Below are 23,475 nucleotides of genomic sequence, written 5' to 3'. Positions count from 1 at the left end.
GTCGTTGCACAACGAAATGTCGCACTCTCGCAGTTCGAAAAGAATACGAAAGGAGGTCCGTAAGCACAGAATTGCAGGGGTAGCTGGAATTCCAAAACTATGGAAATGCCCATAATAGGAGAGCGTGGTGCCTAACCCATAAAACCCTGACTATGTGAAAATGAAAGTCATGTTGTCAGATGAGTCTTGTTTCACGTTGTTTCCATCTTCTGGCTGAATTAACGATCCAAGACTGACAAATGGCGAAAGGTTTGGTGATGATTTTGGTAGCCATATCATGGTATTCCATGAGCCCCATGGTAACACTGCAAGGTGGCATTGTCGAACGTTTTGGCCGATTAGGTCCATTCCATGGTACAATGTTCATTCCACAATGGTGCTGCTTTGTTCCAAGACGACGGGGCACCTGTTCACACAGCCCGTATGGTCCAAGACTAGGATAAATTTCAGTATCTCTCCTGGACCCGTCAGTCACGAGACCTCAATATTATTGAGACTTTGTGGTCCACTTTGGAGAGAAGGATGCATGATCTCTGTACATCTCCACCACCATTATCTTAACTTGTCTCTATGACGCAAGCAGAATGGCATAAGATCCTCTTGAAACTGCACACGGCCTGTGATAATCTATTCCGAGACGGCTGGAAGATGTTTTGGATACCAATGGTGCAAAATATCTTCCAGCTGTCTCGGAGTAGATAAATACGGATCCTATACAGTATTAGGCATGGTAATGTGTCTTGTTTTTGGTGTTTGTAAATTTTTGTCCAACCCCTGTACAGCACAGTAAATTTTTGAAGAGGGGTCGTTTGCTTCATATCACGTGTCCTCTGCGAAAGTTCACAGAGGTTTGCGGAATGTGGATGTAGATGAGAAGCGGTATTGGGGATCGGTTTACGGAAAAGCGGATTTTGGATCCACGTGTAAACGAAGTGTGAGTCGTTCATCTCCACGGCTGCCCTGGTCGGAGTGGCAGTAGGAGCGTTGCTGGCGCCAGTGAGACGTAGAGGGCCTTGTCCGCAGAGCGGCGCTGCGCCGCTCCGTGTGCGTATATGGCGGTGCGGCCGCCAGGCGTGGCGAGCGCCGCTATATAAGGCTGGCCTCCGGTGCTCCAGCCGCACTGCGCTCCAGTCCAGCACCGCAACAAGACACAGCACTCTGCAGACATGGCCGACGAAGACGTCAGCGCGCTCGTCGTGGACAACGGCTCCGGCATGTGCAAGGCGGGCTTCGCCGGCGACGACGCCCCCCGGGCCGTGTTTCCGTCCATCGTGGGCCGGCCTAGGTACCAGGTGTGTACAGCTACTGTCCGGCGAGGCTGTCTCCAAACAGGACACCTAGTTTGTCTCCAGCACCACCTCTCCCAGACAGCAGAATACCTGTTGCATACCCACACTCGAAAGTTACCCCTTTTTATCAACATCTTTCTCGTGTGTCTAATAGTGAAACTACTTGACATTCTGCTCCATTTTTATCCACCTTTCGTGGGTTCCAATTTTTATTTACATACAGTTGAAGTAGGACTAGTTGAGTTTTAAATACACATGCTGCGGTAGTGTGTGGAAACTGAATTTTGTATACCCTTCTTTTGTTGTAGTTGCTTTCAAATTTTTTGTTGCATAGTCTCGCGTGTCCTGTAATGCCTGACACCTTTGGTATGCATATATGGTGTTTCTAAGCTCGTCAGGCGCGTTTTCTCCAGTGTTTCTTCGTCGTGTAGTTGGAGTCAGCCCAGACAAGTACTGTTGATCGTACAATGAACTGAACACCCTTAGCTGTTTACAGGCGTTGACATACGTCAACGGGGACAGATGAAAATGTGTGCCCCGACCGGGACTCGAACCCGGTCGGGGCACTCATTTTCATCTGTCCACGTTGACGTATGTCAACGCCTGTAAGCAGCTAAGGGGGTTCAGTTCATTGTAATTTCATTCTAACGAGCTGCATGGTCACAGATGATATCTGTTCTTTCGGACATGTCTGAAAGAACAGATACCGTCTTTAATGCGACGCCGAGCGTCCATGGGAAGTGTCGGTCAGTTTCCCGTTACGACCAAAGTGACTTTTAATATAAAATTCTACATGCCTATTAGACAAAGATTAGTATAGTGCGATAGTAAAGATCGATGTATGTTAAAAGGAACAGTAAAACACAAAGAATAAACACCCAGCGGCGAAGGCACAGCTTTGGCCCTCGCTGACTTTTACCGCCATGCAGAAGCGCTGCTCCGTCCCTGCTGGAGTGCTGTTTATTCTTAGTGTTTTTCTGTTCATTTTCATACAAAGCGACAAAACGAATAACTCCCTAGACTAATCTGGGACTGCCCTGTTGAATTGGCAAGTAATTTTCACGTGGAAAAATAGTTGTTTATAATGGGGAAACAAACCGACACTTCCCGTTGACGCTGGCCGTCGTATAAAAGATCTGATAAGCGTAACTTACTTAGGGTGACAACACCTATACATTGCAAAAACGAAATTTCAGATACCTGTGGACATATAAAAAAAAAAATGCGGCTGATGACCCAGAAGAGAAACTCGGCAGGGCTTAACGACCAGTAACAGAAAAATCTGTCTGCATTGTAGCCATCTGCTGCTTAAGATATTGCAGTTCACAATGACGTGCTATTCGTAGGAAAGTACTTTGTTTCTGGTGGCACATAACGCATTGGAACTAGTCACAGCTTAAAGATGTCACAATGGAAGCGGAAATCGGAAAAATTCATATTAACCATCGCTACGTCCCAGTGAAACTCCATTTTTACCGTTCACTTCGCTTTGTCATATGTGCGTTTGCACTAAATTTATCAAAGCTTAATTTACGTTGGACGTAGCTAACGCAGAAATTAATAAAGTTGATACCGGTTGTTTCTTCCGTCACCGCATATTCGAATTACATTGAAGCCTTGTTCCTGAGCGGGGTTTATCTTCTGTCCTCATGCTTCTAGTTAGACTGCAACCGTTGTCTAAATATAAAATGGTAATATTTAGATTAAATGCGAGAAAGGTCGGATTCTTACGATGCGGATGATGGTCATGGCAGTGTCTCTCTCACTTTAACGAGATCACCGTGTAGCTGTTTTCTGACAGCAGTACACAGCTCTGGTTTTTGTTATTGTGAAAACTTGAGTACTCTTAAAGCAACGCTAAGTATTTTAGCTATTACGAAGATATATAAAAAGCGTAATTGCAGAAAAACCGTAGTGTGCTTGTGTATTTAGGAAACGAAGTCGAAACGTAATGCCTCTTAACATCGTTCATATAGTTGGAAATAACGGCACTGGCAGTGAAGACAGAGTTCATTGTCTGCAAACTAACAGTGTTAACGGAAACTAGACTCCTTAGAGGCAGCAACTGCCAAGGAACTTTAATTTTAGTTGCACTCTTGAACGACTGTCTACAAAACATTTGACGTAAAATCTACGAAATCGGAATTCATTCAAACATTATCTTAGTTGTATTTTGGATGTTTACGCGCTTTTAACTAGATTGTCCCGCTAACCACTTGTAGCCATAAATGTGTGAAATAAGGATAATTAAAGCTTGACTTTAGTAAATAATACTGATACAGTTGCAGCTTTGGGGCGTTCTCAAACTCCCTACCATTGTAAAGCGTGAATCCCATCGAACCCGACACATCTCACTATATTGTTTCAATTACGGTCGCTTCCCGCCTTCTCTGACAACTATACAACTTACAGCTTTGGGTTCGAAAGAGGAGAAAGCATCCTTGAGTTTTTTCAAACGTTGAACTGATCGAAGCTGTTGACGTATGCATTTTCCAATATTGCACAGCACTAATAAGTCTGTTTAGTAACTGTCGGTCATATTTGACAAACTTTTAAGAAATACTGTAAAACAAAAATTTTGTTTGATGGGAAAGATTGTTCCTAGAGGATCACTCAGTCCTTAGGCTTAACGCTCTCCCCCCCCCCCCCCCCCCCCACCCCCCTTGGTCATACTACAATGTGGGACTATTTACAAAATGTCTCTTTCTTCCTGGGAAGAAGTTACTCATATCGTTCTGGTGTGCCCCCTATTTATCTGAAGATATTTTCATCGAGTGGCACGTGCAGTGCATGGTTTGTGACGGTACCCACCGGGATGCCGTATCTATGCCTCCTGCAAGAAAAAGCAGAACTGCAGATCTTGATGTGGTACGATAGAATTTTCGCTGTAGTTGGTGCGTTATCAAATTTTTGTTCACTTAAAATCAGGAAAGCGTCAAAATGACTTTTTAAAAGTATAAAACGCAAGACTCCTGGAATGTCACAGTAACAGAACTTTATTTGTAAAGTACTGAGAAACTATTATGCCGGTAGCTTGTACGTATGCGTTTCATCGGGAAAGATTAAATGGTTCTACATACTGTCATATTGGCTTGGATTTTAAAAACTTGGCGGCAAACGATTGCTTATGATAGTTCATTAAAGATGTTTAATGAAAAATTTCAATGGACAGTACTTCAGCTCGGAAGTGGTAAATACGGAAAAGTACGAATATACTGATACCGATGGAGGGTATTAGTAAAATTTAGCGTTTGTGAATTCTGAAAGCGGTACTACTGTAGATGTTAGTAGGAAAGTACTGTGGCTATGGAGTTAGGAAACTGAAAGTTCAGTGAATGCCTAATTTTGTCGGGATGGGGACTAGTCTTAACTTGAACTGCTGGTATATTAACTGAAACATTTTTACACGGAAAAACAGGTGTGAAAGAACTCAAGTAATGAGACCAAAACTCCGTCCGAACAGGCCACGAAGACCCAATGGTACCGACCGGCCGCCGTGTCATCCTCAGCCCACAGGCGACACTGGATGCGGATACGGAGGGGCATGTGGTCAGCAAACCGCTCTCCCGGCCGTATGTCAGTCTGAGACCGGAGCAGCTACTTGTCAATCAAGTAGCTCCTCAATTTGCCTCACAAGGTCTGAGTGCACCCCCCTTGCCAACAGCGCTCGGCAGACCGGGCGGTTACCCATGCAAGTGGGGACCCAGCTCGACAGCGCTTAACTTAGATGATCTGACGGGAACCGGTGTTACCACTGCGGCAAGGCCGTTGGCCAATGAGACCAAACTCGTCCCAAAACGGCCACAGTACCCCCTCAAACAATTTAGCTGTTTTACGCTCGAATAAGGGATTTTAAACTCTTTAGATGAGTAACTGCTACCTTCCTAAACTTTAGTTAGAAACCTACTGCAGTAGGAAGCAGTAAACGTTTGTCATGTACAAAGATGTGAGACAACCGTCACATGTGCAAACGTATTAGTGCACACTGAAGGGGATGTTAATAATACAATCATTCTGTGCCTATATAATACTTTCTCAAATTGCCGCCTAGCATAAAAGCAAATGACTCGGTTTTTCAGGAATACGTTAAACTATTCAACGAATACTTGGATCGATGTCTGTTCACTGCCATACACAAAACTGATCTTCGCTTGAACAGTAATTAGGTTGCCGAAGCCTAGTGGCAGTGGGTGTGCCTCTGACAACACGAAATCAGCTGCGATCAAAACTGGAAACCGGTTCTACGTACGAGCAGGACGTCGCAGAGATGAGTCAGCTGCCTAACTGGCTACCGAGCACCACGGCTCTAGGGGACCACAGCTGCTCTCCCGCCTCAGCCACACACGGCCAAAACAGGTCTAGCAGGCAAGCTACCTCGCTGTTAAACCAGTCGTTAATAACACAAATGAATCGTATTGATGGTGGAAAAATCCACTGCTGCCCTTCAATTTCGTTGATAAAATTAGGTGCACCCGGGCACATTTATCAAAAATCCCAACTTATCAAACAACACGCGTTAGTTAATTTTACTGCTTCACGAACCTCGATCCGCACCTTGCTAAAGCCACAAGTTCTCGATTCATTTGCCCAAGAATCTCCCTTCAAACATTTTACTCTACCTCTCGTACATTGGACTCGCATTCGGGAGGACGACGGTTCAATCCCGCGTCCGACCATCCTAATGTAGGTTTTCCGTGACTTCCCTAAATCACTCCAGGCAAATGCCAGGATGGTTCCTAATCCGATGAGACCGATGACCTCGCTGTTGGGTCTCTTCCCCCAAACAACCCATCTTTACCGCTCATATTTAATATTTCGACCTTGCAATAACTGATAAATACATATGTTAGTTTAATAAATAAAGTACGTATCTTAAGTGTTCAGAAGCACATAAGCAGTTAAAATTATGTAGTACAGACTATTGCAGGGAGGAATCCGCCTTGGTTCAAAACACCTAGTTTCTGTGATACACTGTCGAAAGTTTTTGGTTTTCCTCTACCCCGATTTAGTAATATCAATTTCTCTCAGGTTTTTTATTTTGCATATTTCCTTTAAAACTGCTATCCTTAGAGCTGTTCGACAGGTACATTGCAAAGTAAAGAGTAAAAATTGGACGAAACGACCTGTCTCGCTTACCTTAGTACAAGTCACGTAGATTTGAGTACCATCAGCAAATTTCCAAAATGTTGCCATTACATTTTGTCTTAAATTGCTAAATTCCTGCATTACTAAAACTGCAGTTGCTGGGAGTCGAAGCAGGGCATTAACGTCCCTGGACTCTCGTTCGGGAACAGTGGTTCTACTTCGTCAGGTTACGGGATTCCTATGACTCACGGCGACTGACAAGACGCTTCCATAGAAAATTTCGCGTAAATTTTCCTGTTCCATTTCTTGTGGTTTAAACTTGCAGGGGGCAGCCGTTAAATCCTGAGCGCCCACTGCGCACTTGTCGACTTGGAGCTATTAACTATGTAATCATCCTAAAACATTCGGTTTGATAAATATTTCTGAAGCAGTGTTCTGTAATGGACGTAGAATGTCTCTTGCGCCTCTAGTCATCACATTTGTGAGCTAATAGACACTTTCATAAGGCATAATACGCAAACTTAGGACAACGACTACGGAAGTGTCAGCGGCTATTGTATTGCATAAGTAAACCGCAAAAGGTCATGTACTTTACTAGTCTTCGCTTCTCAAGCGCGAGCATTAACAGATCTTAGGTGCTGTGGTGGCAACAGTTTAGCGATTTAAATCACCGCTCTGCACCAACAATGGTGACTTTCATCAGAGTTGTCAGACGCTCAGGTCTGACAGAACTAGCAAAGTACTTCAAATACCTGAAGTGTGACGGTTAGCACCTTTGTCTAAAATAATGCTTAAATTAGCAGCCTGAAGCACATCAATGCGAATCATGGACTGAGGAAATTGGAAAAAGAAACAAATAGCAAAAGATATGGGATTAAGATACTGGAAAATTTGGACAAATAAAACTTGTGCAGAAACTGGGAGGAAAGTAATGTGGAAAACTATAGGTGATAGTCTAAGTTACAATGCAGGAGCATAACTGTCACTAAAAGGAGCAACAGATGGTTAAAATGTAGGGAAGGCACACAGTAGTAGAGGACGTTGTCACGTGTTGTATATATATATATATATATATATATATATATATATATATATATATATATATATATATATATATATATATATTTCTTAGATTGCGATCACTCTGCAAATGAAAGGCAATTTCCCCCAGACGCGTTCCGTCCGTTTGTCAGAGCATTATCCGTGGCCTGAAATTCAAAATTTTTATTTTCATTAGCATTTTTCATTTACATGTACTGTTATTGCCGGTGAAGCTACTGTTCTGCTTGTGGCACTAAATAAAATTTTGTGGACCTATGAAGTCCATGTAAAACAGCAGACTAACTCGAAAGTGATGCAAACAAAAATGTCCATGTATCACAGGCCTCTCACACCGTGGTAGAGGCGAAATGCCTCTGGTAAAGTCTGTTAACTCGCAAACATACGGCCACAACCTAAAAATCATAAAAGATAACGTTGGACGTAAGTGCTGCTCGGAGCTTGTCGGCACAGGAGAGGAAATCTAATTTGCTGCATACTTCCACTAAAGATGGGAAATGCAAACTGGATTCCTCCAACGAGAAATCCACTCAGTATCGATCCGAAAAGCTGTGCCATTTAACTCGCTGCTATCTTAGTAACAATACGAAATAAGATCGGGTGTGACGACAGGTGGGTGTCACGCAGAAAGTGGAACAGGGACTCTGCTGGCCCATATGCAGTGCGCAGGCGGACGCCTGCTGCAGAATAATGGCCAGCCGCTGCACTCGGCGGTCGCGTTTAATTGCCGTGAAGGTGCGCGGCGAGCCGTTCTAATGCGAGCGTATAGCGATGCCGGCGCACGCCGCATCCGGCTCTTAAAGGCCGTAACCGACAAAGCTGCGTGTCCGCTCTTCGGAGCAGAAACTCGCGTAAAGAGCGACCGCCTGCTGAGCAGCTCGCCGCTAAGTGGTCTAGACGCCAATTACCTGCATCTTCATAACTACCGCGAGTGTCTTGATAAGGCGATCAACTTGTTTCTTCTATTTTTTTCACTGCTTGAACAAAACCTGAGACGCAGGGACGTGTGACAAATCACCACTACTGTTGTCTCGGACAATTTTGCCACGTGGCTACGTGATGGTGAAGAAATTATTGCGCCGGAAGTCGGTCTTTCAACTCATTAGAATTAGTTCCAGTAGTACTTAGTATAACCCTGTTTGGTGATAGGCATCTGAACGACAAATTGGTTAATACCTAGGATTAACTCAGCTGTCTTTCAGGGGGAAAATTGTCAAAAGGTAGTTTCGTTGTTTCCTAACTTCACTTACAAATTATCTAGTATCAATGGTGCTAGCCTAATCAGTTAGCAGAAGCGACAGAAGATACTGGCTATGCTGCAATGGGTAGTGCTAATAGGACTAAAAGCTATTCGCCTGCTGTTACTGAAAATAAGCGATGCTAACGTCATATTCACTGGCAGCAAGTACGTGTATTGCACCATTACATATGCAACTCATAAATAGTTTGTGTATAATCAGCCACAAGAGTTCGTGATAGACCCCCCTCTCTAGTCTTGTCCACACATAATGCGTGAATGTTCAAATACTTTACGTAGTGTACAATAAACTAACCAGCTTTTGATAGGAAGTTTTCTCGGTGTAACATGCACAGGAATCCATGAGACTGGTTAAATTATCACGCTTCTGCATTTTTTAATTTGTTTCCCTTTTCTGCAAGAACCACGTAGCTCTACATGGTTCGCTGGGCAACCCTTGCAATCAATCATAAGCACTTCCATAAAATCCGCTGGTTTAAAATCTAAATTGTTTACCCTTCTCTCATGACATTCTTAACTATTACGAATTACGTAGCTGTCAAAGGTTCCCACCATTAATACCCTGAACTAAAATTTTATATTTGAGGGCCGCTAACTAGGTTACCTTCATCAGTTTAGCGTTGCTACCAGACCTGATTTCGTGACTGAAAACTGGAAAAAAATAAAGTTACAGGGCGGTATTTCCTCTAAGGCAGCACGTCCAGACAGCGTAGACGTGTAGTCTATTACACTTCAGAAGTCGGACGTATCCTCATGTTTCCAGTGTCCCAATGAGGGTCATGGTCTTGCCATAAAATCGGAATACAAATTGTCTGTAAGAGTTCATATAGTTTTTCCTTAAGTTAAGGTATTATGCATCAATCTACAAGATCATAGAACACTGATATGCTCTTTGTGTAACTGCTAATATTTTAAACAAGCGAATCAACCCAACATAATTTGCATATTTCCACTCACTCCCCCAAAATTTTCTGAGGTAACTCGTCACTTAGTACTGACTGCACAAAAGCGAGCAGTAAAAATGTTTACTGGCGTCGTGTAGGTACCTGTTCAAGAAACTAGACATTTAAACTTCGCTGACACAGCACATATATATTCACTAATAAATTGGTCATAAATCTCAAATTGAGAAGTGACTTCCATACCTACACTGGCGGGAAAAATGACGTGTATTACCCATTATTAAAACTGGCAGTAGCTCAGAGTTAAATATGCAGCAACTAAATGCTTGACCATTTTCCTAATACTTCTGACAGATGGCAAAGCAAACCGTGAACTTACCATTTCTCATTGAGAACTTCTATTCCATTACACTTAAAAACATTTTGTTGCATGAGTAGGGCTGAAATGTGAAGAGGATTATCAGCATTAATCATATATACATATCCTGTAAACTGACTCTTTGCACATAGATTTCGATCAATCACGTGATCAAGGAACATGTAACTAATGTGTTCAAACTGGGTGGTTTTTCCCAGTGTACCACAGTGCTAGGCCTCCGCAAACGCAAGTTCAACTGACTTCTCGTAGTTTGGTTGACATGAAGTGTAGGTATGTGGTTGCTGTAAGAATGTTTGTCAGTGTATACTATATACTGAAAGGTCTAGGGAGGGAGTGGGAAGCATTCGTTTGCATCGTAAAATCCACCCCTCACTCCCGGTAACAAAGTTCGACGCAACAATACAGTAGTAAATTTGAGTGATGTCCTCGAAGTGTATAGCAGGTGAGTGATGTAATTGCGGCTGGTTCCAGGGCATCATGGTGGGCATGGGCCAGAAGGACAGCTACGTGGGCGACGAGGCGCAGTCGAAGCGAGGCGTGCTGACGGTGAAGTACCCGATCGAGCACGGCATCGTCACCAACTGGGACGACATGGAGAAGATCTGGCACCACACTTTCTACAACGAGCTGCGCGTCGCCCCGGAGGAGCACCCCGTCCTGCTCACAGAGGCGCCGCTCAACCCGAAGGCCAACCGCGAAAAGATGACGCAGGTACGTTCCCTGGTCTACACCTGTACACAGCTCTACGTGTAGGCTCCAGTCCATCAGCATATAATGTTAAAGGATCCTGCCCACTCCAAGCGGGTACTTTCCGCATTTACGTTGTGTTCCTAGCTTTACACCACAAAACTGAACAAATCTAGCAACAGCTGATCTCTGCTCAGTATTTTCTGCATCTTATTGAAACCATTCCTGATTTTTCACACTCCAGAAAAATCACATTCGTGTAAATTGAAGCCGTAGAATAATACCTCCCGACTGCTTAATTGCTTAGTCCCATGGTTTCCTTCAGCACTGAATCCGTATCTGAAGTCTGTTCTCGCAATATGCCTTTTCTGTAAGTTAGAAAATTAGCTAGATACCTGCAACTGGGGTGACGAATTTTCAATATTAGATATTTAGAGTATTAATGTGAAACAAGTTAAGTTTCTCCTTAAAGTATCTTATACACTTCTCCGAATAACCTCTTGTACTTGGCTGTGAAATGAAGATTAGCGTCTTGTCAGATTGGTATTCCAACGCCGTCTTTATTACTCATTCGTGAAAGCTCTCACTTTGTCACTGATATTGCCTGAAATGTTCGGGGGGGGGGGGGGGGGGGGGGGAGGGGGAGAGGGGAGAGAAACGGTGGCTGTTCGGAAAGTTAACATTAAAGCTCTATTTCCTTAAACACAAATATATTTCGAATGTTCTGTAAAGATAAGTGTACCTTCCTTAAACATAACATCTGATACGGATGTTTCTGGCATACATCTACTTGAATTTGTTCGTCTTTGGGCAGGACTTTCACAAAGTTTCCTTAAGCTCAATTATAGTGTAAGAGTGAATAGATTTTTGTAATGAAATTTTCACTCTGCAGCGGTGTGTACTGATCTAAAACTTCCTGGTAGATTAAAACTGTGTGCCGGACCGAGACTCGAACTCGGGACCTTTGCCTTTAGCGGGCAAGTGTTTAGTAGAGCACTTGCCCGCGAAAGGCAAAGGTCCCGAGTTCGAGTCTCGGTCCGGCACAGTTTTAATCTGCCAGGAAGTTTTAGATTTTTCTTATCTAGTGTGTTAACAAACGTTTTCTCTAGGGTTCCAAAATTTTCTTGCAGACTAGTTTATTATACCAATTAATGTCATTATTTCTACGTAAATTGTCTGACTCGAAACGTTACTTTTATTGGTGGCCTGTGCTATCATTCAGCACGTGAGTGATTCCTTGTGGTTTGTCTCCTACTTTAACGTATGTAATTGTGGTGAAACCTTGCTCTCATAGCTCCCCATGACATATACCATGTACCACATTCTGGTATTAAACTCGGTGAACACGCCTGGTAATAAATGCATGACTCACGAAGTTTGAAATTTCAACTGTACATGGACTCTAACCGAAACCTTACTTTTAGCGGGCAGTGCTATAACTTAATGAGCTAGCTAGGCAACACTGAAGACCAGCCCAGCAGGTTCTTCTGCCAGTGTCTTTCCTGCTTTTCAAACTTCACACCTGCCCTGCATGATTTGCGGGACCAACATTGCTGGAAGAGAGCATATCGTGAAGAAATAGCTTAGTCGCGGCCTAGGTGTCGTTTCCAGAAAACGATCTTCCACTCTGCTCTGATTTTGCCTTACTTTAAACTTCCGACACTTCTCCAATACGTTCTTTCAGAAATCCAGTCTAGTAAAACATGAGGAAATACTTCTCAAGTTCGGAAGAGGTATTGACATAACAAAAGCTCAGGAAGAGTGGCCCTACTTGGCGTAAAAGGCTCATTCTGTAAGTCCATTGCCAGAGAAAGGCAAGGTTCGAGGAGAGACCTGAAACGGCTTAGTTTCAGTCGGCAAGTACACCCTCAGCTGCAGTTCTCATTTCCTTCTAGAAATAAGATTTTGAGTGAGCCAAACTTTCACGGAACTGCGGGAACAGTCATACGATTACCTGAAAGAATTTGCTTCACACTGCAATTAAATATTCAGCTTTATGTAGTACGTACGCATACAGGGTCACTAGTTTGAAAATGCACCTTACTGCAGGGCAACACATGGCAATAAGACATGCTCTAAAGATAAAAATACCACGAGTTGATGTACCTATATCGGGTACGTCTGAATGTGGCAGGAGGCATGACAATCGGTTATAACGTAAATAGCATTTTATTGCAATCTGAGGCACATTCAGTCTTGTTCTCCAGATTGTGCCTCATTCCTTCATCGTAAAATCAGTAACGGTGGCAAAAAGCTAAACTTAGTAACTGGCTGAGACTGACAGATGGGTGGTGACTCTCTGGTGCTGTTGCAGATAATGTTTGAGACGTTCAACACGCCGGCGATGTACGTGGCTATCCAGGCCGTGCTGTCGCTGTACGCATCCGGAAGGACCACTGGAATCGTCCTGGACTCCGGCGACGGCGTGTCCCACACCGTGCCCATCTACGAAGGTACGGCCTGCTTTCCCACTCCTACACCGACGTTGTGGAGATAGGCAGTGAACCACGAGTTCTGCTGCAGTAATATTAACATTGTTACTTACGAAATGCAACCACGTTTCTAGCCGACAACTTCTCCATCTCGTAAAGGCTGCACTACTTCAATTCTGGGATTTGGTAGAAAGTGTAAACTCATTAGAGTACTGGTGCGTATGCAGCAATAATTTACGCGTGAAATCTATTACCCACGTCCTGAGATGTCAGCTGCTGTAAAAAGAATAAGCGACCCTAATTGGGGTGAAAGGTGTGCATGTTGCTTGGGCGCCGGCTAAAGGAAATAGGCTGAGAACACAGTTTACCACTGAGATAATCGTCAATCTGTACTCAAAACTTCTAAATCGTACTTAACACAGGAACTTAAATATGTTGCCACTTTTGAACTAAACTTTTAAGTAGTTAACATGTTTAATAGGATCAGTAAAGTAATACTGAAGGTGACTTAATCACCTGGGGCCGCCAATGTGGTCACACCCAATCGACAGGTGAAACAGACACTGGGTGTCCAAGGAAGAATGGTAGTCAGGAATATGACAAGCGATCATTAGAAGCAACATGTCTCATAAACATGGGATCAAAAATGCATACCTTAAGATCTAGAAGCACTTACTCAATAGGAATGTTCCAAAGAAGGGAAGATAAACGTTTATAGCTCTTAAGGTATGTGTTCTAGAAAGTGTTTATTAGACTTCTTTGCTTCGAAAGATCGTTCCTGTCGTAACCAAGAATACCGACTACTCCCTCTGGGACATCCTGTATGTAAGGAGAAACTTACATAGCAAAATACATTAGATTTGTAATAAGACGTTAACATAAAGTAGCTATGCAGTGTCAGTTCAGGAAAAGTGCTTGGGTTTTAAGATCAACCCGTTAATCTTTTGACTGCTATTCAATCGAAGCTCTTCCACAAGGAAACAGTTAAACAGTTTATACTGCAAGGAGCACTTTATACCTGAATACTGAAAATACAAATAGAACACTTCTAGTACGTCCATTTCTTTGTTGTAAATTCGTGCTCATGTGCTGCTGCCGCCGCCCGATCACTCTGTAAATATTTGTGGTGATTAAATAAGAAAAATATCCCTAGAAGTTTAATACCACAGTGGAAGAAACTTCTCGGTATCGGATTGACTTTTCTAAAGTCATGCAGATAATTCACATGACAATGATACCTCATCCGTCCTGAAGTCTTGGCAGAAGATTAATACATGATCATTAAAGACACATCTTGTTGATGAAGCCATCCTTCTTTCCTACTTGTCTCATTAGGTTGTACGTCCTGAAATTCATTCTACTGACAGTCCCGTGTACGTAAGGGATCCAGAAAGTTACACATGGTCCCACGCCGAGACGATTACATCATACTGGCGCATTCGAAGTGAAAATAATCTGGGTATCCTCCAGACACAGCCTGTTGCGGTTCGGATAAGTCAAAATATGCGGGACAGTCATTTTGGTGGACAAAACGTATAAATTGTGTACATCAACCGTGAAACTGTGGCGGTATGTTGACCAAATGAGAACGTGTCTAGCCGTAGTGCCAAGAACTTGAGCAGTGCCGTACGGATCTGTCTACGCACCGTACAGAGTAGATTTTGCGCCATTACATTTTCATATTTTCGGCAAGCTGAAACGTCTGAGATTTTCGAAGGAGACACACTCACACAGTTCTCGAAAGACTGTGACAAAGCAGCGGATTTCTATCGTGGAGGAACTGAAACGTTGGGGAAACATTGATAGTTGTTCAGAGACTTGATTGTTGAAAAATTACTGTAATTACAGTGTATCCAACGTAAAGCGTAGTGGAGCATTCAATGAAAATTACATGGCTCGTCATGGGTAACTCCTTGAAGTCCTTCGTCATAGGTTCCGGGCTTGCCTCTTCTCTTCTTCCCTCTCCCCCTCTCCCCCAGGATTTTTCCTTTCAAACATCTTCTTAGGAAGATGTTCGAATTACGTATCGCCGGCCGGGGTGGCCGAGCTGTTCTAGGCGCTTCAGTCTGGAACCGCGGGACCGCTACAGTCACAGGTTCGAATCCTGCCTCGGGCATGGATGTGTGTGATGTCTGAGGTTAGTTAGGTTTAAGTAGTTGCAAGTTCTAGGGGACTGATGAGCTCAGAATTTAAGTCCCATAGTGCTCAGAGCCATTTGAACCAGTTGAATGACTTACCAAATTTAGTTTCTCTTCGTATCACTCTAATGCCCTTCCCTTTTAATTTCTTCTAGTAATAGTTCACTGACTTACGTTCGAATCCAGGATGTTTTCGTGAGTCTTCTCAACATAAGCTACAACTTCTAATGATGTTTCACCGAGCCCACCTTTCAGACCATAACTTCAAATGGTAGAAATATTAATTTCTTACTCCCTTCTAAGAGGGTTGTTTATGAATTACTATTTTACTATTTCAGAATGCTTGTTGAGTCCTTGAAATTCTTTTAATATCCATGATGTTAGTCAGCCACGCTACTTTAAAGTAGGAAAAATTCATGACTTTCATTAGCATTTTTTCCTGTCTCTATAATCTTCTGTTCATCCACCAAGGTTCTGGTATTACGATTATCCACGGCGTCAAAATTCGAGTGTTCTTCCGAGAAGCCAACTAGTATGTTAGCAGATGGAATGTTTACCATTTATTTTGATCACTTAGGATTTGTTAAGAGGATGTAGGAGATGAAATGGGAGATATGATACTGCGTGAAGAGTTTGACAGAGCACTGAAAGACCTGAGTCGAGACAAGGCCCCGGGAATAGACAACATTCCATTAGAACTACTGATAGCCTTGGGAGAGCCAGTCCTGACCAACTGTACCATCTGGTGAGCAAGATGTATGAGGCAGGTGAAATTCCCTCAGACTTAAAGAATATAATTCAAATCCCAAAGAAAGCTGCTGACAGATCTGAAAATTACCGAACTATCAGTTTAATAAGTCACAGCTGCAAAATGCTAACGCGAATTCTTTACAGACGAATGGAAAAACTTGAAGCCGACCTCGTGAGATCAGTTTGGATTCCGTAGAAGTATTGGAACACGTGAGGCAATTCTGACCCCACGACTTCTCTTAGACGACAGATTAAGGAAAGGCAAACATACGTTTCTAACATTTGTAGACTTAGAGGAAGCATTTGACAATATTGACTGGAACACTTTCAAATTCTGAAGGTGGCAGGGGTAAAATACAGGGACCGAAGGGCTATTTACAGTTTGTACAGAAAGCAGATAGCAGTTATAAGAGTCGAGGGGCATGAAAGGGAAGCAGCGTTTGGGAAGGGAGTGAGACAGGGTTGTAGCCTACCCCCGATGTTACTCAATCTGTATATTGAGCAATCAGTGAAGGAAACAAAAGAAAAATTCGGAGTAGGTATTAAAATCCATGGAGAAGAAATAAAAACTTCGAGGTTCGCAGATGACATTGTAATTCTGTCAGAGACGGCAAAGGACTTGGAAGAGCAGTTGAACGGAATGGACAGTGTCTTGAAAGGAGGATATAAGATAAACATCAACAAAAGCAGAAAGAGGATAATGGAATGTATTCGAAATAAATTGGGTGATGCTGCGGGAATTAGATTGGGAAATGAAACACTTAAAATAGTAAATGGGTTTTGCTATTTGGGGAGCAAAATAACTGATGGTCAGAGTAGAGTGGATATAAAATGTAGACTGGCAATGGCAAGGATAGCGTTTCTGAAGAAGAGAAATTTAACATAGTGTAGATTGAAGTGTCAGGAAGTCGTTTCTGAAAGTATTCGTATGGAGTGTAGCCATGTATACAAGTGAAACGTGGACGATAGTTTGGACGAGAAGAGTTTTCGAAATGTGGTGCTACAGAAGAATGCTGAAGATTAGATGGGTAGATGACATAACTAATGAGGTATTGGAGAGAATTGGGGAGAAGATGAGTTTGTGGCACAACTTGACAAGAAGAAGGGATCGGTTGGTAGGACATGTTCTGAGGCATCAAGGGATCACAAATTTAGTACTGGAGGGCAGGGTGGAGGGTAAAAATCGTAGAGGGAGACAGAGATGAATACACTACAGATTCAGGATGTAGGTTGCAGTAGGTACTGGGAGATAGAGGTTGCAGAGGATAGAGTAGCATTGAGATCTGCATCAAACCAGTCTTAGGACTGAAAACAAGATTTGCTTTCCATTGTCTTTATTGTAGTTTGTAGCGTAAGAAACCTCTTATCCTATGTTAAGTGCTGAGACTGGTCTAGTGGCCCATTGCATGAAGGACGTAATCTTAAAACATTTTGGGCTGACTTTGAGCGACGTTGCAGCACTATTAGAGGTGGTGTGCTGCAGGGTACGCGCTGCCGCACGCTATCCTGCGTCTGGACCTGGCCGGGCGCGACCTCACCGACTACCTGATGAAGATCCTGACTGAGCGCGGCTACAGCTTCACGACGACGGCCGAGCGCGAGATCGTGCGCGACATCAAGGAGAAGCTGTGCTACGTGGCGCTCGACTTCGAGCAGGAGATGGCCACCGCCGCCGCCAGCTCCTCCCTCGAGAAGTCCTACGAGCTGCCGGACGGCCAGGTCAGCTCTCTCTCTCTCTCTCTCTCTCTCTCTCTCTCTCTCTCTCTCTCTCTGCTTACCGTCCCTGTTGTCAGCCTCGACGTAGTCTAGCAATGTAACAGCCCGTCTGAATCGTTTTGCTACTAGCAATTGCACACACTTTACAAACTGGCACGTAAATAAGTGGTATCCCTGTACTTACGAAATCTCCAAACCAGCACGAAGTGTTAGCTTTGTATGTAACAAAAAGTTAGGTTCAGATTAGCTTGGATTGCAGCCATTTCCCTTATTTTTATCCCTTACCTCGGCTACATTGGTAGACCTTCGGGTTTTCCCCTGGGTTTTACACGGTAAGCTATATCTGATCCAGTCACATAGGGCAAAGGGACCGATAACCTAGTAGTTTGGACCTATTAAGCATCCATCCGTCCGCAGCTCTTGGTCTCGCGGCCGTGTTCGTGCTTCCCGCGCACGGGGTCCCGGGTTAGTTTCCCGGCGGGGTCAGTGATTTTCACCTACCTCGAGCTCACTGGGTGTTTGTGTTGTTTTCATCATTCATGAGTGGCGAGATTGGACTGAGAAGGTTGGGAATTCGTACGGGCGCTGATAACCGAACAGTTGAGAACCCCACAAACCAAACTTCATCCCTTAAGCATCCATTCAACCAAGCAGTATCAATTTCCGGGAACTACTACTGTGTACCATAACCTGATTTTAAACTAGTTAGGCGCAGTACTTCCCGTAATAGTGAGGTACCATCAGTCCCAGGTTTGAGACCTCTGTAGCTGTTCTGGAATTTTTGAAACGTAATTATAGACACCAATTTGTTCAGATTCAATAAGATTTCTCCAGAATTATCACCTGAATCGGTATATTTACTTACTACCAGTGTTTAAATCGGTGAATGTTTGACAGAAGTTCTACTGCTACCACAGCACCCATTTGTTGAGCTCGAAGGCGCTAAGCTGGTTTCTGGCACTGTTATGTGTACGTGCGAAATAAGTTCATATTGTGTGCAACGTAGTGTTACACGATATTACTCAATAGAAAAAGTGCTCCTTAAAGGGCAACTTAATCTCAGTAGACACTAATATAAAATTGTAATTTCGGTAACAATTTAGTAATATTTTGCATTTATTACGTTTATAATTTTCCAGTTTCTTGATGGGTTCAGAATTTTAATCCAGAAAGTGCGCTCACCTCAGTGCTTCCCAAATATTCTTCTAATTAGCGGCAATCAGATTTTTTGCAATTATTTAATCACAAACGCATCTCGCTAGTGTCTGACTTCTGTAGTCTTGATTTGGTACAATGAAGGGAGAAAACTGTTTCCGGGCTTTTATTGGTTACGTAATATACAGTGGTGGAAGTACTAGTTTCACTGCAACTAGGACTTAGTCGGTACTTTCGCAGTAGTCTTAATTACGCAAATATTATACCAGCTATCTATTGAAAAGGCCTGATTGTGAAAGTGGCAACTACGAAAAAATGCCTTCATCTCAATCGGCGTGAAGACGAAAGTGCCAATGTGATTATGCCTAATTTACATAGGTCGCTGTACAATGGAAAAAATTAGACTAGTGTCGCTAGTGTGTATTTACTTACGCACTTGTCCACATTCCGTGAACTAAATTACCTGCGGAGCATGTCTGACTTCAGCATTCGCTAGCGACGATGACTGTAAAAATTTGACGTTTCACTTAATGTCTAGCCTAATTCTGCTAAACTTCAGAATGCATAACCACCTAAATGCTAAGTTTAACTAATCTTAGCGCAAGACTGTCCATTCGTGGAAAATTTTTCATGTAAGATTTGCAAACAGTTCGTCGCGGAGTCAACAGTTCGTCGCGGAGTCAACAGGTAACGAGTAAACATTCGCACTCGATCTATACTGGGATACTAACACAAAAACAGAGCGAGGTGACGCAGTGGTTAGACACTGGACTCGCATTGGGGAGGACGACTGTTCAATCCCGCGTCCGGCCATCCTGATTTAGGTTTTCCGTGATTTCCCTAAATCACTCCAGCCAAATGCCGGGATGGTTCCTTTGAAAGGGCACGGCCGATTTCCTTCCCCATCCTACCCTAATCCGATGAGACCAATGACCTCGCTGTCTGGTCTCCTTCCCCAAACAACCCAACCCAACTCAAACGAAAAAAATATGATTGGACCATAACTGACAAAAACGGAATGATACGAATTAAAATGGCAAGCAGTCACTTTGCCTGAAAGACCTGCATAGTAGCTAGTTTACTGGCAATTGAAAGTTCACCAGCAAGGGTGGGATTTTACGGAAATTTCTATTCGCCGGGTACTCACTGTTAAGAAATTGCCAAAATTCCAAACAAGAGCTGCACATAGGAAAGAAAAGTATCCGTAAAATCCCATAATGTCGATCAGCCTGCAGTGGCCTGAAAGCCAACTTGTGTCGAAAGTTTCAAAAACACGTAGTGGTCGCAGTATTCAGTTGCCGGCCAGTGGCCGAGCGGTTCTAGGCGCTTCAGTCTGGAACAGCGCGACCGCTACGGTCGCAGGTTCGAATCATGCATCTGGCATGGATGTGTGATGTCCCTAGGTTAGGTTTAAGTAGTTAAAAGTTCTATGGGACTGATGGCATCAGCTGTTAAGTCCCATAGTGCTCAGAGCCATTTGAAATACTGTTTCCATGATGGATATGATTATTATTCCACTTCTAAATGCTCCAACTACATCTTAATGACATTTTCCAGACTAAATCTCTCGCTGTCACAGGTTGAAGCCGCGGGCTACAAATTTTGCAGGACAAAATCCAGCACAAAATCGACAGAAATTTAAAAGTTCAAAACTGTAAATTTAAACCGCGAGAAAAATTGTCAGCCAGATTTTTATGTAGATATAGTCAAAATATTTCGACGAAAGACAGTGCCTAAATGTGTGGTTTGCCTGTCCAGGTGATAACAATCGGCAACGAGCGCTTCAGATGTCCGGAGGCGATGTTCCAGCCGTCGTTCCTGGGCATGGAGTCTTGCGGCCTCCACGAGACGACATTCAACTCCATCATGAAGTGCGACGTGGACATCAGGAAGGACCTGTACGCCAACACCGTGCTGTCCGGAGGCACCACCATGTACCCGGGCATTGCCGACCGAATGCAGAAGGAAGTTACTTCTCTCGCACCGCCCACAATGAAGGTAACCTCCCTACTTTCGCTACTTCCCGGCCAAATGAATTGTGTGAATCCTTTCCAGCTCGTTTTTATTGTGGAATCAGCTCGTGGGAAAAATGTAGCTCTTCTCTCTCAAATAATTCGTAGGCAGATTGGGTAAGGACAAAAATATTTTACTAGACATGGTATGTTAGTTACGAGTAATCCTGAATATATTTGGAAATATTAAGATGTAAACAGCACCTGGAGGAAAGCCTCCATTCTCAACAAGATGCAATACGACCCCCCTCCCCCATCCCACTGCCAGTAGTTTCTCTCAATTTCTGTAAATCTGAAGTTTCTTAAAGACCAATGAAAACTTTATCAATTCTGACTTGATATGAAGTATCCAGGCCAAATTAAATCACTAAAGATAAGAAATTTTTTGGTCCTGGCAAGTCACTATACATGTCTCGTAACTACTAAATCCACCAGATATTCAATTTTTGTGATGTCGGGCTGTACGTTGCAAAATATTCTCAATTTGCAGAGGATTATGCAGTGATCTGAGGCTCTGGCAGATTAAAACTGTGCCACATGGGGATTCAAACAAGACTTCGGGCCTTCAGCAGGCTATAGCTCTACTGAACAATTTTCAGCAGCAAGACTCGAGAAATGTCTATTCTCCACAATACACTTCCTTCAGTGTTATTACCGCTAGGTATGCAGCAGATCTTCTGTGAACTATCGAAAATTTGGAAGGTACAGGAAAAGTACTTTGGGTAGTAAAACCGTCACGGCAGGTCGCTATTAGTGCTTTGTTAGTTGTCTAGAGCCTGCAAAAGGCAGAGCTGATTAGGGGTCCAGTGCGGCACGCTTTCAATCTGCCAGGAAGTTTCACAGAAGCATTTGACCGCTGAGTAAAGGGTTGTAATATTTCTCATGGGTATAACCGTCACAGTTAACGGGACAAATTCTCGAGCACTGTAAAGCTGACAGAACCAGGTTGGCCGCAAAATTAAAATATGAAAGAGGATGATTTCATTATCATTTACCACCGTTCCAACGTAAAAACACTACACCTTCCACACTGCGGACAAAAATGAAACAATTGTTACTTTCTGGTCTCGCTTTTAAATGTTCAAACGTCCGCTTCAATGGAAAACTGCAGTACAGACTTCTGACACTGAGACTAGAGTATAGAGCTTCGCCTGTACCAATGGAGCCTTAAATGGTGTAAAATTGAATAGTAAGGCATACGTACAGTATCTGAATTCAGACTCCTAAATTTTTTCCGTGAGGTAATCTGACACTGCAGAAGATAGCGATATAAAACTCATCATCTGAAAGATTATATATAATTTTTTCTGCAGCACTGGAAGTAGATCGCTGAAGTGATCTATGCACCACCGAAAATTTTCACCTCTTCCCCAGTGCGATCTCTTCAAAGCTTAATAAATAAACAGCAACGACGAAATTGATTAGAACTTGAATACGTCGCTCTTATGAACGTATGTGGGCCAGAAAACGAAATTGCTCACAGCAGCACTTTCTAGGGGCCTTCACAAGCGGTAGCTTCTGTCTACTGTAACTTTTTCATGACGTGTAAACTAAGAAAGTTAAGTTTTGACGTGAGAACTTGACCATGCTGACAGCCTTGTCTCCGTTCCTGCAGGTGAAGATAATAGCGCCACCGGAGCGTAAATACTCCGTATGGATCGGAGGTTCCATCCTGGCGTCGCTGTCCACGTTCCAGCAAATGTGGATCTCTAAGCAGGAGTACGACGAGTCGGGTCCATCCATCGTTCATCGCAAGTGCTTCTAGGTGAGTACTGAGCTCATAGTACTGTACTTAAGAACTGGCTGCTTCTTCTCACTACGGAAAATTGATTAGCTAGTACAGATTGTGTTGCTCTTTGAAAAACTACTTCCAGTGCATTTTTAAATCCATGTAACAATCGTATTGCTTTTGTGGTTTTAGTTTAGGTACAGCGTGAAACAATAGGTTAACGCTGACAACGTCTGAGATAGTAACACTAAACTGTTACTTTCGGTAACAAAGACTTGAAAAACCTGTCCACAGGTTTGCTGATCGGTATGCGGCCCTTCCCGTGTGCTCTACGCCTAGAGCAATGGATGCAATGAAACTTGAAGCACATCCTTCTGCACCCTCAACTAGTCTACAGCGCTACAATGCTTTGCTGCGGATTACCACGCAGGTGTACTTGCGTCATTTCTGACGTCAGCCTGCATCCATTCCTGAAAATACCTGCACCTGCCAACATCGAAATCTGCAGTCACAAGCTTAAAACGATACATACGTGTGACGCCTTCGAAAGTTTGCTGTTATTCATTCACTGAAGTCATCTGCTTACAATTAGCCTTATTTATTTAATGAAAGCATGTTGTTAAAATATTTTCTATATTTTCTATTATAAATATATTGTTTGCAAAAGTCTTAATTTTCATTGAGACCCCTCCACTCTTCCATATTTCCTCATTTCCTCAGCTACATGGAAATTTCACTTGAAAATACTAATTGGTAAAAAGTTGTGCTCGTGCTAGAACTAGTTACTTAAAACCCTGAATCACATACCCCGTGATACAATATTGGCCAAGATTCTGAATGTGAAAATTGGTAACACTAATGCTCGAAAGATCATAACTTCAAAA

The 23,475-nt window shown here is 43.1% G+C and overlaps 1 protein-coding gene across 1 annotated transcript; it reads left to right on the top strand.

Annotated features, from left to right (window-relative positions):
• Window positions 1–1,130: 1,130 nt before the first annotated feature.
• LOC126416737 (actin, cytoplasmic type 5-like) lies at window positions 1,131–23,257 on the top strand. The gene is made up of 7 exons (XM_050084569.1): window positions 1,131–1,292; window positions 10,444–10,683; window positions 12,974–13,112; window positions 17,463–17,698; window positions 20,609–20,848; window positions 22,478–22,627; window positions 22,886–23,257. The coding sequence occupies exons 1-6, from the start codon at window positions 1,167–1,169 to the stop codon at window positions 22,625–22,627; spliced, it is 1,131 nt and encodes a 376-aa protein (XP_049940526.1). The 5' UTR covers window positions 1,131–1,166; the 3' UTR covers window positions 22,886–23,257.
• Window positions 23,258–23,475: the final 218 nt, after the last annotated feature.

This window comes from Schistocerca serialis, chromosome 8 (assembly GCF_023864345.2).
Source record: "Schistocerca serialis cubense isolate TAMUIC-IGC-003099 chromosome 8, iqSchSeri2.2, whole genome shotgun sequence".
NCBI classification, from domain to species: domain Eukaryota; kingdom Metazoa; phylum Arthropoda; class Insecta; order Orthoptera; family Acrididae; genus Schistocerca; species Schistocerca serialis.
Note: the sequence above shows the minus strand (reverse complement) of the source record. Positions and strands in the feature narration are given on the sequence as shown.